The 19,562-nt window shown below is 42.5% G+C and overlaps 1 protein-coding gene across 1 annotated transcript in view; it reads right to left on the reverse strand.

The window, feature by feature from the left end:
• Positions 1–18,973, reverse strand: part of CECR2 (CECR2 histone acetyl-lysine reader) — a 48,859-nt gene extending 29,886 nt beyond the window's left edge. The window contains exons 1-2 of the mRNA XM_085324121.1: positions 18,869–18,973; positions 16,700–16,794 (exon numbers count right to left, since the gene is read on the reverse strand). Coding sequence (XP_085180247.1) covers positions 16,700–16,794; positions 18,869–18,973 — 200 coding nt within the window. The remainder of the gene's footprint in view (positions 1–16,699; positions 16,795–18,868) is intronic.
• Positions 18,974–19,562: the final 589 nt, after the last annotated feature.

Raw genomic sequence — 19,562 nt, forward strand, 5'->3', positions numbered from 1 at the left:
TATCTCACTCTTCTACGCCTGCCCCCATGCCATACAGCAGAAGCATCTTTCATACAGCTCATTAGCCAAGAAAAAATATTAAAGTAACCATCTACAAGAGATCAGAAGAGTTATACTTGGAACACTTACTATAAAGCTTCCCCCTTCCTACAGTTTTTCTCCCCATCCCAACTTCATTAGCCTCTGTGCTGTTAAAATTTCACAAAATCAAGACAAAGTTTCCCTCACTTGCCACAAGGTCCCTTTGCTCTACAGTCACCATCTGATATAGAAAAGAATTGGGATAGCTGCAGTAGGGAGATGGTAGAATAATACATGTGTATCTAAGTGAAACATCCCCAGGTGGATGATGTGGATGTCCTTGTGACATAATTCCTTTTCTGTAAGCATACAAGGAGCCTCATCCTCAACTGTATGCTCTGAAACCACCGTGCTGTCATCAGTAGTCCCTGCCTTTCTCCAATCACTAAAAAGGGGTCAAGCTGAATCACATCTGTGGCTGGAAGTTTTAAGCATATGCTGTGTACCTGTCCATATATAAAAAGAAATCTGTCGTGAGCAGAAGGACATGATCTAGCACACTCGTCTCAAAGGGGAGAAACAACAGCAGACAATCCACAAGAGTACTGGCGATGTTGCAGCTCAAGTTGCCTGTGATCTTTAGTAGCAGCTGCAAAAGAATCAGGGCATAAAGAAGATGGGGGCAAGTTGAAGGAGTATCAGCGTCCAGAAAAATTATCAGTGTCAGAGAAATTATACACCCCCCCCCCCGAGAGTCGAGCATGGCAGCCCGACCATCTGCCACACGGCTGCCTCGCAGAAGAGGGATGTTCCTCTGTGCTCCAGGAAAGGGGAGCCGAGGACTCCTCCCCCAGCATGGTGATCACAATTCAGCAGTCTGTCTCCACAGCAGCCTTCCCCACACTCAAAGGCACCTTTCCCACCACCCAAGGTTTTAATGTGCTGGTCTCTTTCTTCCGTCTGAGAGGCTTGGCTGGCACCTGGAACTAGCGAAGTCCCCTTCCTGGTGCCTGTGTGCCATCGCTGTGTGCAGTCTCTAAGAGCATCTCCTCTGGATACCTCAGCAGGAACATGTGAGCATTTCACAGGGCTCACAGGATAAAAGAAAAAATTTATCCGGAGCTTCGGGTGAGCACACTTGGGAGAGGACAGCTGCACCTACAGACCTCAAGCCCACAGGCACCCTGGAGGGCGACCTCAATGTGAAATCCCTTCTGAGCAAACCCAGGACTGTTAAGACTGCAAGCATGGGTGCGTGTGTGTGTGTGTATACATATACATACATACACACACACGTATATTTTTATGCTCAAGCCCAACAGAAGCAGAGCCATTTGTGCTTTTATTTTTCAAGTCTCCAAAGCACATTAAATCTTGGCTCGGAAACTGTAAACAAAATCAAGCCAAAAAAACAAAAGCAAAAACAAACACTGATTCAGTAAGAGAGTCCCCATGTCAATGTGCACTTCCCGCAGGCAGGATGCCATGGACCAAGTATGGATTTACTGTCACAGCATACTTCTCTATGCGGCCCACTGCTGCCAATTTTGTTATAAGCTCCCCCTCTCTGCTCCCCTCAAAAAGCCTAAGACAAAACACACAAAAATCTCAAGCCTGAGAAAGTAAATATTGGATCAAAAGAAACATTAGGATAAGAAGTTGGAAATATTGGACACAAAAATCTCTCAATGATGCTCAGATACTGCTGGCACACACAGATAAGCCTTCTGAAAGTTCAGAAGCCAAATAATTGCCTGGGCCCACTAGCTAGAATATCTATCATGTTGACAATATTTTAAGTCTCTTGTTTCATTTAATTTACAAAAATGCGATGGTAGAGTAAATACTGGAACACTCTTTAAGTAAAACTGCTGGGAAAAGGGTAGGCCTGACCTATGCCTTACCCACATTGCTCTGTAGTGGAGATTAAAACCAAGAACCCTGACAAAACCAAAGGATGACAAAGAGCAGGAACATTAATAGACCTTCTTCACCTTCACCCAAGAGACTTTCATACAGTGTGAGGGAGGAAAATGGAAAACAAGACTGGAAGAGCTCAACTTCCCTCAAAGACTATCTTCTTGCAGTTCCTTTTACAGAGTTAGCCAGTAAGAAAAACAGTAGAGGTGATATTTCTAGTCAGTAAAAGCTTTAAAAGCTGAAAAAGACTTGGATTCCCTCAGCAAGCAACAGGCAAATAACAGGCAATAATTGCCTTTGCAAGGCAATTCGCTCAGTAATAAGCGAAAAAAGATTTCTTGGATTGAAGATATTTCACCTTAYGGGCTGGCACCTTTTATATTCTGAATTGGCAAAAAGGTACCAGTTCGGTGTTGGGAGTCACTCAGGTGTTAATGAGAGCATTAATTGACAGATGGCATTCCAGATATTTTCCTCTCTCCAATGAAGATAGCTTCTTTGCAACAGCAGAGATCAGGAAAACTAAATTCTTAACAAGCATACAATGCTTCGGCACAAAGGCAAGCCCTCTAGACGGTAATGGGAAGGATTCAGGGTTTGCTGGGATGACCTCAGTCAAACATCATTAGCAGGGTCAGGAGAAGCAAAGCCTATTTTAGATGAAAAAATAACGTAAAGGCCCCCACGATCAATCTATCGTGGCTTGTCAGAAAGAGAAAGCATAGGCTGACCTTAGAAGCAATATGAGTTACTACTACCAGCTTGACCTTGAGCTCTCATGTAACAATGGAGACTTTTTTTTTTAAACTGTATTAATGAGCTTTCTTATCTGAGGTGGGGGAGGAAGGCTTATGGACCAGCTTGTACTTTACCTTCAAACAACTTACTTTACTTAGAAACTAAGTCAGGCATGGTGCAGGGGAAAAAAGATACTATCCCGATGGGGGAGAAAAAGATCAGATAGGTATAATCCTGATTGCCTTCCAAGCCCTCTGTGTGCAACCTGCCCAGAAGACATGCAAGCCAACACAAAACATGTATTCCTCAGACCATTGTCATCAGGGCAATCAGACTGGCAAAGACTCAAGGGCAACTAGTGCTGTGAAGGGCCTCTCCTTAAAACACTTCACCACAGCAGAGTAAAATGTGCGGGGAGCTGGAGATCCAAGAATCGTGACCGTAAGCTTTAAGAGCCACATTTTGCTTCCAATCCAACTAGCAGCTTTCTGCATTACCTGCAGGGACAGGCTTTAAGAATACCAGCAATGGATAGTCTTGAGGTAAGGAATAACTCTTGGCCACAGCAACCCGGTGACAGGCCTCAGCAAGGCTGGACCCTGGAAGAGCCCTTATGATGGAGGAAATAAACACCTGGGCTCATCCTGCTCTTCAGTGCCCTCTTTCGACTCGTGCTTGGGGAATATGCACTGATCTACATGGAGCTGTGGACAAAAGAAGGATTGTTTACATTAATGGACCCTGAATGAGATCACAAAACGGGTGGGAGGATGGGAAAGGTGGAAATCAAACTGGCCTGATCAAAGCTCCAGTGAAGTCTCTCTTCTAGAGTCAGAAGAGAGCAGATATTGCTGGAGTATGAGGCCATCATGAGGCACGTATAGGCACATCTCTACCTCTCATCCTCCACTCTTAACCAGAACTAGCTTTCTGAATGCAGATGCTGTCCAAACCTCAAATAGCTCTGCCTGCATGGCYGTTCAGGAGCACTGACAGTGTAGGAAAGGAGAAAAAGGTTTCAAGAGTCAGAGTGCAGACTGCACAAAGCTCTGCATGCACCAATCTGTCTTCATACTTCTAAACATGGGAAGATTTATTTCTACCTTACGCTCATGGTTTTGCTTCAAAAAAAAAAAAAAAAAAAAAAAAAAAAAAAAAAGTTGGCTAGTAAATGGTAAATGGCAGCAGCTCTGCCCTAAAACAGTCTCGTCTAACCCCAGGAACTGGCATTTGCACATCCCTGAAAGATACACTCATGTCTTCAAAAAGGTAGAGGAAAGTGGGGTGAATTCAGCACGCTAGCTATTCCTGCTCCCTGCCACTCACCTGCCTGCCCCACGACATGCCTCCAGAGGCTGAACGTGGCACTGAGACAACCTTCAAGAGCACACTGACCAGACCACATGACAGGAGGAGACATTAGGACACCGATGTAATTTAGGACCCCCCTTCCAACATGGCAACACAGAGTAGGACAGGAGGTTCTCAAGCAGAAGGGCTGCTTGATCTAGCTAAGAAAATCTAATTTACACAGCTGGATGCTAGAGAATCCCCTGCCTTCCCAGCTGAACTCTGAAACCATTTATATTTAGGAGAAGAAAGAAAGAACTGAGAGAAACCAGGTTTGTCAGAAGCTAAGAATATTCCAGTCCTGCTCCTCATCTTTCTTCATCTTACCTCAAGCAATCTTCCACACACTAAAAACTGGAGAAGCTGGAAGGGGAGCTGGCAGATATGCCGTATCCCACAGAGAAGGAGAATAGGAACAGCTACGGAGCGAGACAGTGTCTCCAGGGATGCAGAGAGAATGGAGAGCTGATATGGCCTGTCTAGTCTAATAAGGGATCACACCACAGGAGCATGTGCTGGCTTGACAGAAGCAAGTGCAGCCACTTAACCTGAATATGGCAGCTGAAGTGGGAGTATTGCTGTGCTACCCCCAAAAAAGGGGAGCACAAAGGAAGAAGGGGAAACCACAAGGTCACCACAGCTCTCACCCTTCAGGGAGGCTCCAGTACTGCACATGGAGACTTCCTGCAGCCCTGACAGACACACTGAACAACCAAGAAAGTTTCCAGCTTGGGCTCTTCAAACCCTACAAGGCCACACTAACGAACTCATGAATCAGACAGACACCTTTTTGTCTGCCATGAGCCAATATGTGTTGCTTTCCACTTATACAGACTCCTTCTCCTTCACATGAGAGGCAAAAAGCTGCTGGTCTACTCTTCCGAAAGCAGAAAACTTTCGGAACAACTGAACTCATCAGCCAAAGCAGCAAAAGGCATGCTCTAACTTTCCACAGCTGCCTAGCTGCCCATGGTCCGTGCTTTTCCTGTGATCCTGCCTTTATCTAGCAACCACCGTCCATGTGACACAACTGCTGAAAGTCACTTGTTTGTTGTTTTGCTATGAGAAGACAGAAGAGCATCAGAGATACTGAAGCAGATATAAAACTGTCCCATATTGGCCTGTTCTGAAAAGGTTTTTCCCTTAGGCTGGCAAACGCCAGGGACAGGCAGGAAGGCTGAGATAACTGTCTATTTGATCTTCTCTCCCCCATTCACCCTGGATTTTTCACTGCTTTATGTTTACAAAATGCCGAGGCAGCTAATCGGTGCTCTGTGACCCCTGTTAATTGGGCTGTGTGAGAGAAAGGCGGCACCGGCAGGAGAAATCACACATACCTGTTACTTTGAACTGTCCTGTCGTTTTCCATTTCCCTGCTTGCAGGAGCTCCACGCACCCTTCTGTGAGCCATGGCTGCTCTATTTTCATTGTCACCCCCAGGTTTAGCAGGAGGGGCCACAAGTGTTACCATGCAGTCGTCCCACCWCTAATATGTCAAGGCAGCAGGAGACAACAAAGAGGCACATTGTATTACCACTCCAGCTCCTTCCACGTGTGTATGACTTTTGTTGAAGGAAACGAGTAACCTGAAGGCACCAGTGGCCTTTCTTTTACCTATGCTAAAGTGCTCCTTGCTGCCCTTATCTGCCCCTTTATTGCTCCCCTTCCTCCTCCTACACTGCAGTACCAGGAAGAACGCAGCAGATGCCCAGCATCCATTCCCCCATCTCAAGAGAACAGCAGCCTGTTTGGACAAGTAATCCAGAGATAGAAACCAACTGGTGTGAAGAGGCAAACCACGAAAGAAAAGAGGGGAGATTTGCCAAGTCTGGCGGATTATGCAGTACGTGGAGGATGTGCAAGATGCATATGATGAACTATATGTACATTGGGTGATGGGCCACATTTGATTTTTAGATAGGAGCAAGGGTTGCCTGCATATTTTTGTTGTTTGATTAGGGAGTGGGAAGGGAAGAAGTAAGAAGAATATGAGCAGCAACAAAGCCAGAGCAACCAGAAGCATCCCAAACAACAGCTGAAGACATATGGTAGCGTAGGAAGAGAAATTCCCTAGAAGCAGGAGGATGCATAAGATCAYTGCCTAGGCAGATTAAGAGAATATTAAAGGGATAAAATAAAACTCAAAATATGACAGCTTCCTGTTTGTTTTTCATTGCCATCTCAACCTCTCTCTCTCAATGAGTTTCTGCACAGGCTCCAGGAAGCGAAGATTTGTGCTCTCAGTGTACACAGACTTTTGGGGTTAAAGTAAGGAAAGAGAAGCAACCCTCCCTCTTCTCYCCCTCACAACTACAGATGCTGCTTTTTAAGTGAAAAGTGATAATGACAAATCAATGCTTTGAATAACTGGSTTAAAAGGGGAAAAAATCATGAAGTTTTCTAAAAGATCCTGAAACATCACTCTGGTCAGCATAGAATATTGCTATATGTATTTGTTAAAGCATGAGGTAAGGTAGAAATAGATGCTCAAAAAAGAACATCTGCCCTGAATGAATGCAAAAAGGAGATGATTTGAAACAGTTTTWAAAATTTTCTTTTTCCTTAGTTCCAACACTGCATGAATATCAATTAATTAAGTGTAATTCTGCTATTTTCCATAGATATTGTTTGGATTGATTCAAGATTACCACACTCCCCTAAAAGCATGTTTAAGCACACTTGCCCAGCTTTGTCAACACACTAACACCACAGTTACTCTGTACTCCATAGTTTATGCAATCTTACTGTTAGGTACTACCCTGAAACCATGAGTCAAAGGGCACAATAACAAATCAGCTGCCATCAATGTGACACACAACCCATGAGAGTGGCAAAGAATGGTTTAAACTCARAGGAAACCACTCTGTAATCAGCCACTGGTATGCATGTTCCTACCATCATGTTGCAACACGCTCCACAACTCCAGCATGGAAGAAAGCAGACGATATGACGATATTGTAGCTCTTTTTTTATTCTTGCCTAAAATTACAGCTCTTATTTCTTTGAGATATGGCTGAAATTCTAAAATAYTGTGCATCTGGAAAAGATACAAGAATGTCCAGGAAACTCGTAGCAAGACAGTCTGTCACATATCCTGCCTGTCTGAACGGGAAGATGACTTGGGAGTTTGTCAAGCATGAAGAGTTTCTGCTCCTTTATAAGACAGTGAAGATCTGAGAACAAAGATTCTTGGAAAAGAGCACTGGATATTATAAAATAAAAACTACCAAAAAAGGTCTTCTAATATTTGTCAGAGGAAGAATACAAGTCTTTGAATGACATCAGATGCTCATTTTGGTGGGCAGTCCATCAGACGTGGAGAAGGAGATGAACTGCATGACCTAGCAGGGACAGCTGCTCTTTTCCTGCCCTGAAGAATCAGTCTGTTTAGCCAAAGGAAGCCAAGAAAGAGGTAACATTGGTTATTGAAGCTTTGCCTAGAAAGAGAAGCAGAGCCAGTACCAGAACAGGGTGGCATCAGCGCTGATGCCATCACACATCATGTCCAAGGTGAAAATGACCAAGGAAAGAACTTATCTCATCCCCAGCCCCCATGATAAGTTAATGATAGAGTTGAAAATTTCTCTGTAACGCAGCTGAAGAAAGTTTTGTAGTAAGGTGATAGGTGATACTAAGGGATATCTCAAAGAGATGTATATGTCAGCTCTTACCACATGATGACATTKGTGACAGTGATCTTGGCTGTGGAAAATGACTTTCATTAAGCAATGAATTCCCTAGCATACTAATAAATGTGSTTGGAGAGCTGAGGAGTGTTGGAGCCCAATCCATCTCTATCCAATGCRAACTACCACTACACCTTGAGCAGGAATAAGAAATTTTCCCTGACAGAATGCTAAGATAAAGCAGTAAGAATCTCCTGAGACTAAATGTAGAGTTTTCTGCAAAGCTCAAAATCAGAGGACAAATAACTGAAGTTGCTGGCAAAGGCAGAATGACAGGAGACAGAACAGAGGTCCAGAGTCTCAGAGTCAGCACCAGGATGTGTACTGAAGGCACTGGAGCATACACTGCTACCGAAGGACAGGAAGATAATGGCAAGGAGACATATTATGACCAATACTGAAGTTGGTGATAACAATGAACAAGACAGAGGTGCAGAGTAGGAGAGCCAGCTGAAGAAAGAATGCATTAATCCACAGGGCACAGCTGGTCTTCTGATAAAAACATTAGATCACCTGGAGAAGATTAAGCAGTACAATGCCAAATTGGAAACTTTACAGGCACATCAGCAGGCAGCAGTCTTGATAACACCAATAGACTTAATGGTATCAGTAAATTATGTCACTTTTTGGATGCAACTGAAAAGCAAAGAACCAAGGTTCTCCTCAGAACACATACTCATGAGGCAATAAATCTGAGACACAGCAGTTCCCAGGCCTGTTTTAGAGCTTGACGGGCAATTCTTGGGCCTCAAAACAAAACTGGCTGACCTGGACCTTTCGGAGCACAGCTTTAAAAGGGAGGTGCCTTCCTTTCTCAGACAGGAGGCCAGAGTTTTTTCAGCCTTGTAAAGGAAGTCAGACAAAGGCAGGAGGGTCCCCAGGCGGGGTGAAATGTTGATCATGAAAGACTAATCAGCAGGTGAGAGAGTAACTCCTCCAGTGGTGGAGGCCTCCCAGCATGGATGGATGCCTCCCAGCGCTCCTGAGGAATTTGRAGTGATGCATTCTTCTCTGGGCAGTTCTTCCCCAAGGCTTATCAGACAGTGAGGATGGGAATCACTTATAGGCATAATGATCCCACAGCCAAGACAGTGTTTGAAGCCCGGGGACTTCTGCATTGCTTCTGTGTCAAGTACCTTGGGCTTTGAATAACAAAAGACAATCCCTTGAGGGATTAAAAAAAAACAAAAAACCCACCCCTGTGTTAGAGCTATTTATTAACTAACCAAAGAACTATTTACAGGTTATTAGATACAATAAAAAGGGAGAGAGAAGGATCTGAGTGCTTAAGAAGAAAACAAGTACTTTGGGGAAAGCTAACTTTTGGGGGGTGGGATTTGGGCAATCCTGGAATGGAGTGAGAGACCTGGTAAGATGCTGGCTGCTGCTACTGCTAAAGGAGACTTTGATCCATGTACATTGGGCGTATAGCAGGTACATACTCTTCTGGCCTGGARTAGACATGCATTCCTTAAAGAAGGGAACTGCTGCCATGCAGACACAATTACACGTGAGAAGCACTGCTGTACACCCTGCTCTTGCCACTGTTTGCCTCTTTCCTCCTCTGCCTCAATGCATACACTTTGACTTTCAAGGCATCAAGTTCTTTTCCTGGTTCTGTGCTGTGTGACCTTGACAACGAACCACACGCAGTGTATGCACAACAACAAATCACTCCAGAGGTGATGAAATCAAGACCAAGCTTTGCCAGCCTGTATTTCACAAGAGATGAACACAGCCTGGATGGTCCAGGACAAAGAACCTATGATTCTCACCTTCTAAACTGTCTTGATAAGACAGCAAAGGCCTTGGTCACTTTGTGATGGCATTTCGCTTCTCTCACAAGTTACGCTCACTCGCATCTGACCAGGCTTTAATCTGTGCTAGCTAATTTTCACCCACACGCTTCTTTCTTTCTATTGCTGTTTTTGGACAGTGATGCTCTCTTTGAAAAGAAGCAAATCTACCCTGGGAGTTAGAGCCAATCAACTTAAAGCCCCGAATACATATCTCATATTCTGCCAGAGCAAATAAGAAAGAGAAAGAGGTTCACTTGTGCTCCACATTCAGATCGGGAGCCGATCATTACTTATTATTCATTCCTGGATCCTTTAAGAACAAGTGAAGCCAACTTAATGTTGCATTGTTTATTCCTAGTGCCCATCAACAGAAAGCATACTCCCAATTCATAGCCATAAAGAAACACAACAGTATTATGGCACCATAAGCTCTTTTGATTGTTCGGGGGCTCTAGAGAGGACCTTAGGGTATTGTAGTGATGATGAGCACTGTGGGGAAGAAACTACAGTTATTGTGTTGATGATGATGGGGAAATAGTAGACATGCATGTATTATGGCACAAGTCCATACAATACAAGTCCCTATTTGCCTCATTGTTCATGGAAAAATATGCTTCATGTGGAAGAAGAAAGTCTCTTCTGAGGCAAAAAATACCTAGCTTGAGGTTGCATTAAAGCAAAAAAGCTTAGCAAGTTACTACTTAGAACCAGCCCCGCAGATYATGACTTTCTTGGGACAAATGTAAAATATTTTTTTTCAGATACACTGTCCTAAGGAACCCCTTCAGGACTTGATTCAGAGCTGGCTTTTTCCTCTTCTTTTCTCTAAAGTTCTAACTACCTTTGTTGGTTGAACTAGAAGGAAACTAAGGAAAGATGGAAGGTAAAACGAGATAAAACAGAAAGTATACATGACTGAGTATAGAGATTGATATGATACCCACATCATTATAACAGCTGAGCAGCTGGCCAGCACCCAGCCCAGCTGTTCATCAAGCTCACTGGAGCTAAAAGGTCTCCAAGAAAATAATTTCTGAAATTTTACAATATCCTTGGGCCAAAGTTCACTGTCAGAACTCAGCTAAGTTTCTGGAGATGGCCTGCAAAAATAACTGTGTGGGAACAAAGATCCTGCACCGGTGTTTTGGACCATTGCTATTTTGAAATGCAAGGCTCAAAAATTAGGGTAAAAGTTGTACATGGAGAGCTCTCATGCATTCTGCCTTCCTCCCCTGCCCCAGAGAGAACATGTACATGTCTCTTCTTTGTCTTTTTCCTTTTGTCTAAACAKAAGATGTTTTCACTTGCTTTCTCAACTGCTTTCTTCATTATTGCTTTCTTCTTTGGAGTGCCTGATTTGCAAACTCAAGAGCTCAAAATACAGCTGTCCATTTCATATTTCAAATTCTGACAGCAGCAAAATGACATCATTGCAGTCTCCAAAACCCYTCACTGACTCTGCTTTATTCATCCTTTCAAGACTAGCCACCTTTTCCATCCTGTCAATGTTTTGCATAACTTCTTCTCCCCAGTTATCCGATCTATTTCTCTCTCATCCATCTGCCCTGGCAMTAACAGCACAGCTTTCACATTCTCAGTCTCTCCTCCTACCATTTGCATTCTCCATTTACTACCACACACATATAGAATGGTACTTCCATAATGTGCTACCAACTTTTCCTCAAATTCTTCTTTAAAGATTCATTTTATCCATCTGAGAGTCAAAGACATTTACTTAGCTTTATTTATACTTGAACTCTATAATTTTATTCCACTGTGCTACTCATTAATCTCTGAATGACCGTGTTATTTTACTGCTGTAATCTCATCCTTCCTTCCCCAACATCTCCAGCTGCCTCATTTTCACTTTTTACCCTTTAAAAGGATCACCATGCATGACTTGGTTGTTATTATAATAAATATTAATATTGGATTCAAGATGAGCAATGTAGCCACTTCATCTCCCTCACCTCCTCAAGATACCTCCTGCACTCATGATACTGGGTTGATTCCAGAGGCCATTCACCAATCTCCATGATGTATGCAAGGCAGCACTTGTTAAAAGTCAGACTGTAAATAATGCTGATCTTGTTGATATTCACACTTGGCATTCATGAATATGATCCAGAGTTAGAAAGGGGATATGCAACCAGGCCATTGGAATAGTTGTTGTAATCAAGGTCATTGGCAAAACTGTAACTGTCAGCTGTTAAACTCTTTCCCAAAGGTGCTGTTCCTCAGGTCTCTTTTGACTGAGCTTACACTATCTGCCCCAGATGTCATGCACCGATTGAACTGCTGAATCCCTTCAGATTGTCATTGTACCTTAGTTTAGTTATTTTCGCTTTCATTTCATATTTTCGTATTTCGTATYTCATATTTTCGCTTTCATATTTCAGTTCATTACAGTATCTATGAGATTGAAAGCTTCTCACTGGTTTGCTTTTCTAGCAATCCTCTTGACCTGCAACTTTATTCCCTAAGCGAGACCACAGTAAAGCAGTTCTTGAAAGTGTACAGCTCTCAATCATGTGCAGAAGGACAATTTTAAAACTTTAAGCATTTTATTGTGGACACTCTTCCAAAACATGAGACTTGGGTAACCCCCAAATTGCACTGTAAAGACACAGTCCTAGCAGAATGAAGAACAAAGATGAATGAGCATGACAAAACAGAAGTAAGAAATGAAACACTCAAAGCCATTATACCTAGTCCTCAAAAACAGCCATTTTGCCTCGATGGGTTAGAAGATTTCAGATCATCTCTTACCTTTTTTGAACTACCTCATTTCTAGCTAGAGTGATGCACCAATGTCTWGGGATACAAGAAGAAAAAAAAGAAGAGAGTCTCATGGGGCATAGATGAGAGTAGAGATATTGTTTTTGTTCTTCCTTTTTGGCACCTTTGTCCACTTTGAATAAATAAGAAGTGAAATACATTGTAAGAAAAAGCAATTAAAATGCTTTTCAAGATACAATAACATATAGTTCCTGATGAGAAACATGATAAAGTCACTGAAACTTGTTAYGCCCTCACATGAAAAAAGTAGTAAATATGCAAGAAATAAATATGCTGGGAAGAAAGAGTTTCGCCTAAAGAAATGCGGAACAGAAGCAGCTTTTCTGGATTATTTTAGTTGAACGTGTCCATCTATGTCACACCATCACTTCTTACTTAAAAACAGCTGCAGAAGGCTCCCGCTGTGGCCTTTGCCGTTAGCTGCAGCTCTGATCTTCCTGTCTTGATACAAGTCATCAAGTCGCATTTCCTGTTGGAATTAAAGTGGCAGCCCCTAGGGATTATGCAGCTGCCCAATTTATATCAGAGCAGATTCTGAAGTGAGTACAAGTATTTCTTCAAACTGCTTTAATTTTTTTAGTATAAACTCCATATTCTATTAAGAACTTTCTCCCTTTTCACTCCTCACTTTCCAGGCAGTCACATTTTGAAACCACTGAAAGAAAACAGACATTTCAAGGTCTCTGGACAAAAGCTAGTAGCAGGAAAAATATATGGGTAAGCTCGTTGGCATCAAACCAAATCATGCCTATAAAACAAAACTGAGCAGTGAGGTTACATAAAAAGATCTTCAAGGATATTAGTTATTACATGGTTAGTAGTCACATAGTATGTATGGTATATAAATACGAAGAATGCTATTTACTTGGATCAGAACAAAAAGAGGAAAGAACAGGGGAACTGCTTCAGCCAAGTGCTTTAATCACCTGGTGCCAGACAAGATCATTGCAAAACGAAGACTACCAGATCACAGAGATGCAGACTACCACATTTTTTGTTCTGTTCTTCTACAATGCTTAGCACAATAAGATCCAGGTCAATGAACAGTGCTCCTAAACACTGCAGTTATGATAAACAATAATTTGAAGACTGTCACGTGGCATCTCATTAAGTAATCTTAGTAGTTAAACCCAAATATCCATAACTCAAAGGAAGTGCTAAATTTACAGTTAAGACTCCTTAATGACCAAATAAGGCAAAAGCAATTTATCTTTTGTATTTAATTCCTTAAAAAAAAATCTGTGATAAAGAGTATCAAAACCAAGGCAAAGTTGCAAACCACACTGTTCTACCTGAAAATCAAGAATCATGGAACCTTACAAAATTAATAACCTTATTTTTCTCAAATACCAGTAAGTGTATCAAACTAGAGCATGTTAAATTGTGTATTATAAGGGTTCTCGGCTAGGTTCCATTTCCCAAATTACTTGAGAGCACATTATAATTAGCAAAGGTATGTGACAGTTTTATACCCCTTTATGATGCATGATTAAAGCCAGGCAACCCAGCTCAGTCGTAAGTTCTGCATGCCATCAAAACAGATGTGACAAGAACTACAACCTACTCCYAGACAGACTGCGAGAAAGCATAGACAGATAACATTTTGGCCATCAAAGAGGTAAGACACTGTACAAAACTACTTGCCTACCTCTCAGAAGAGTTTTGAGGTTTAAACTATGGTTTACATGAAGTTTATATTCAGTGTCCTGTGCTTAGGCCACAGAGCTCCAGTGTAAGAAAAAGGATGAGAATAGCTACCTTCCCCTGTGARGTGCAACTGGGAGCAAAGTTTATAGCCTCAAGATTAACAGCCCAGGCTCGGCATGAGAAAGCACGGCACAAATAGCTGTAGAAGTTGCTGTAGTAATGCCGCTGCTCTAGCTGCAATAGTCCAAGAAACTGCTGACATTTTCCATGCAAGACAGATACCTTCGACCTGGCAGCAACAGAGAACTAAGAAGCCCTGGCCCATCATAAGAAGCCGGCTCTAAACTGATCTTCCACAAAAAATGTGCTTCTCCTATCTGTGCGTCTCTGACCACTGAGCAGTCAAGCAAAAATCAATTAGAGGTTCAACTTATTATCATTAATGGGGGATAAATTAAGAACAGCAGGAAAGCTGTGCATCAGCAAAGGCCTATGTTGCCTGAAATTAGGCTAGAGGGAACACATGCATTGGAAGTAAGTGCACAAGGAACAATGAGAATATTAAGTTTCAAAAGCAAATTTATTTTGGATGAATGTTTCATGACTGGTTTTGTAAGCATGAAACAAACAGTGGCTCAAGTTTGTTTCTGAGAAATGTATCCAAGCCACCATTTTTATTCACAGATTTCCACATCTAGACTAACTCTTGATGACTCTTTCTTTGTGCCGTTCCTCTGCATATAGCATATGCATAGCATTCTGTTTCCAGCTAGCCTCCCTATTGCTTCCTCTGCAATGCTTAAGAACTCACCTCCCTAAAATCCTAGCAGCTACGGACAGTTTGCTTGATTTATTCCTTCAGCCATTTGTACCACACCATTCCTACTGTGCTGTTCTTCCCGCTTCCTCTGCAGAAAACATTTTTCTTCTTATTACCCTACCCATGAGTTAGTCCTCCTACACAGTAGCTACTGCTTAGGTGGCCACAGTTTTCACTGTCTGATCACCCATTTCTCCTTCAGGTACTTCATGCTTTTCCTAGCACCACCTTCTGGGTGAGGTGCAAGTTCTCGCAACCACCCTATGCTGCACATGCATCCTGACTAGACTACACAAAAATGCATATATGTTACCCTCCCTTCCTTCTGTAATGACATTATTTCCTTCCATCTTTTATGTCACCAATCAAGGTGGTATTTACACACGTACAGAATGGGACCTACACACGACTGAATAACTGCACATTGTTGAGCAGCCAGATGAGTCATGTAACTGTGCATGAGTGTACATTCAAGCCTACATGTGTAAACTTCCCCAACAGACAACCTGCCAATGCCTAACAACTCACCAATGATTCATCCCTAATTTTTAGCTAATTAAACCAGCTGAGAATTGGAGGCAATTAAACAGTGCAAATGCTAGGCAGACTCTCTTAGAACTTCAAAATGTAGGATTTATTACATTTGTGAGCTACCTCTTGTTTGGGCACCAAAATGCTTAAGCCATTGAAAACTAACACAGCACAGTGAAAAACAGATGCACAGTGACAAATCTTCCACTGCTTCTACTAGAATGAGTTAGTTAATGTGGGCAAAACATTTGAACTACTTTCTGGTATTTCTGTGTGCAGAAATAAATTGGCTACATATTTGTAAGCAAGATAGTATCACTCTGTGGATGTTTAAATGAAGGAGGTATATATGACTGTGGTCACTTTACAATCAAGCTTCCCATTACATCAGTTTCATTCAGAGATAGTAAATGCAGTGGAGCCACTCGGTTCCTGATACTCAGAAATGCAAGAGAACCCATTTAAATGGCAAATAGACACACACACACACGTACATATTATAGTTTTTTTTGGTTGAACAACATCATTTAATGAGAAAAAGAGCCTTCAAAGCAAGCACTATGGTTATGCCCACATACTAGCCTAAACCTCTGCACAACAGGGGAATCTTAGGGAGCAGGATTGCTTCACACCTCTTCTAAGCAACAGTAAGAGTTGCCAAGATGTCTTCATCTCCACAATTACGATTTGCTATTAGCAGGATTCACAAGAGAAGAACACTGCAACAAGCCTTTGTTACCACTGAGAGTGCATTTTACTGTGTGAGTGGCAATCCTTTAAAATGATGTTTTACAGATGTTTCATTTTGGGAAGCTACTTAGGTGGGCACTAACTGTTTCTGGATGTTGAAACATCAGGAGAACATTCGAAAGTCCTTCTTAACATCTTACAACTGAACTGATTCCAGTGCTCCTCTTATTCCCAAGAAAATAATTACAGTATCTGTCACCGCTCCTGCTGCCCAACCTGTCCCTTTGTAAAGCAGTCGAACCTTCCACGCAGGTAAGGTGGTTGCAGAGCAGCATTTTTTATTCTGTGCAATGCTTACTACGATGTTACTAAATCGATCAAGTAGCCTGCAGAGCACCACAGCAGATGTGAATGTTCTCAACATGCATTTGTGCTACAGCAGAGTACCAGATTTGCATGAGATCTGAACACCACATTTTCTTCCACAGACTTCCGCGTAGCAACAGGTCTGTAACATTAAAAGCCTGCAATGTAGAGGGGAGATGGAATTCCCTTCCACTTAGTGAAGAATTTGCCCTGATTGCTGGTGACTGTCGATCCCTTCCATGTCATCACTCTGAAGCTGTGAAACATCCCTGCGACTGTGTTAATTAGCTCTCATTGCAAAGTGCTTAAAACCATAGAGTGAGGTTACTCACGTGATATCCCTGCGCTGATAGCAACCTTGAAGAAGGCAAGCGATCAGGTCACTGATAAACTCCACATCATCCCTGTGAAGAGCAGCTTCCAGTTCCTAATGAGCAGAAAGGAGAGAAAAAAAATTCCAGTCATCAAACTAATTCCTCAAAATACTCTGTTAGCTGACCAGGACCCGAAAGACCCAAACAGTCTGAAGTATACATGATGAGGAGGGCATAACCCCCTCCTCCTCATTAAAAATAATAATATAAAAATATTAAATTTGAAATTGTTTCTTTTTCCTTTTCCTTTTAATTCCCCCACCCTCAGCTTTTGCTTCCTATTACTTCTTCATTGCAAAAGTTTATGAGAAGACCTTGAAAGGCTTTTTACTAAAAGACACTCTCTAGCCAGAAGACTAATGCTTTTGTCTGGAAACAGGAAAAAAAAAAAAAAAGAAAAAAAGAAAAAAAGAAAAAGATTTAGTGAGTTTGAGCTACTACAATTTTTTTTAAAAAAAAAAAACCTAATCTCTCCTATGTACAGCTGATGGGCAGGAATTAACAGTTTCATTCTGCTGCTTTGTTTTCCATTCACTAACAGTGGTAGTGGCGAGTTAATTTAAATGACTTGCTCAGAAAGTGTGGCGCAAAAAGCCACTCAGGCAGAGAAGCAGCAATTTCAGATAGGTAGCCAGAAAATGGTGAAAAAGCTAGAGTAAATGCCTCAACTCCCCCATATCCCCAGGAATTTTGGTTTTCTCCRTTTTTTTCACAAGGAGAAAAAAGACAGGATGGAGGGATGTCAGGCCACATAACCTGATCCAAACTCTCAACCCTTGACCAAACAGTGGAGAGTATCCCAGCTTATTTCAGGATCCATAGAAATGATAAACTTTCAACTCTTAGTAGTTAATACATATCTTGAACGTGTTGTGAGAAAATATCAGGCTTTTGACTGGCAATTTCAAGCTTTCTTTCCAAAATGTTACTAGGTTAACTAAAGTAAGTTGTGTTTATAAGCTAGAAAATCACAGCAAGAAAATCCACTTTTCATATGAGTGATCATCACAGTATACAGCAGATAAGATTTAATACGGATAGATAACATAGCCATAAGAATTTATTCTTTTTGGGTTTCAGAGTAAATAATGGATTGAATACAAATTCCTACTTGAATGTTACTTAACAGACTGTTATACAAATGGCTAAGCTAATGGCTAGAGAATAAAGGTTAATGGCCAGAGAATAAAGGATAAACGTTTTGGCACTTACCCAATAAAGAGGAGAAAGTGCTTTTTTATTAGACTGCGGTAACTGCAGTAATAAAGTTATTGATAATAGATTGCAGATTAAATGCTGCTTGTAGTATTTTATTGGAAAAGTATTAATGGCATATTTTCACTATCAACACTACTCTTATTTATTTCTTGCACGATATCCAGAGAGCTTCATAAGCAGAAGCCCAACACACGCCCTGTAAAGTATATATTAAAAACATTTATTATTTGTGGAAACTGAGGCAAAGAAAGGACAAAAGGCAACCAAAGCTTCACACGGTGACCATGCTGCAGAACTAGGAAATGTCCCAAGAATATCTGTGCTGGCCTCTAGCTGACTGCCTTGCTTAATGGCAAGTTAATACAAAAACTACAGTTATTACTTGCCATATCTTGGATGGAGTGAAAACATTGCTATAGAAAAAGTAGTAATTAATAACAGTAATAGGTCACGAGACATGTAAAACTAAATTGACGCAGTAAGCAGGTAGTATTTTGTAGGTGTTGACTTGCTTAATTTTTAAAAGACTTCTAACAAAATATAACTGAGAAGGGGAAAAAAAAAAGAAAGAAAAAAAGGACGTGATGGGGTGGGGGAAGAAGAAAGGATGTGATGCGATAAAATATAGCTGCTCAGGTACGTTACCACCATGAACTTGCAGCTTGTGAAAAATGACACGTTAGGTCCCAGAATGAAAGGGGGAAAAAAGTGAGACTCGGGATATCCTTCCCCCCACGCTGCCTTCAGCCTCTCCCCCTCCCACTGCATCCTTGTGCGTTAAAGCCATCAGTCAACAGCCTGCCCTCGCTAGGATGTGACAGCCTTTTGTACCAAGGAATATTTAAATTGCTTCCCATGAGCCTCTTCAGCCCGCTGTTTGCCTAGCGCTCATTAAACAGCGGCCACAACCCGCCCGGAGAGCCCGCTATCTGCCAGGGTTGTTTTCCAAGCCCAGCGGTGACCTTTTCCGTCGTCGGAGTTCACAGGTCGCTCGCGGAGGAGATACGGGGGCATTCCTCGGGCGCCGGGCAAGGTGCCGGCCGCGACGCAGGACAGGCGCGCATCTCCCCGCGCACCCGGCGCCGGGCTTTCCCGGCTCCTTCCTGGACCCATACGGYGCACCCGCCGCAGTAGCCCAGGAGCGCGCGGAGCTGGGGGGCTCTCTCTCACGTTAGGACCAGCGAGCACTGGCACTGCATGGGGCTAACGAAGGCCCATCGTTAGCAGGCGCGAGGTTGTCAGGCCCTCTGCAGACCCACATTTGCAACCCGCTCCCCAGTGCACATGTGCGATCCCCCGGGGTCATTTGGTCCCTGCCATCCATTGCACTCAGCATCAAGCCTATGTTTAAGGCACAATCCAAGTGTCGTTGTGAATATTTGCCTTGAAAAAGCGACAGCACCACGGTCCCCTATGAAGTTCTTGGCCGCTTCTTTCCTGTTGGTGCTGGAGATCAGACAAAAGCAGTAAGAGGTGGCTTAACTTCCCCATGATGGGTCCGTTGGCCTTGTCCAACCTAACATGACAGTCTTCTATCCAGGAAAGATTCTCTGGCTTTCTGCCCCCAAACATCCAAATCCTGGAGGTTCACCATTTTCCATCC

Source organism: Rhea americana, unplaced genomic scaffold (genome assembly GCF_003343005.1).
Source record: "Rhea americana isolate MKP2758 unplaced genomic scaffold, rheAme1 scaffold_9, whole genome shotgun sequence".
Classification (NCBI taxonomy): Eukaryota; Metazoa; Chordata; class Aves; order Rheiformes; family Rheidae; genus Rhea; species Rhea americana.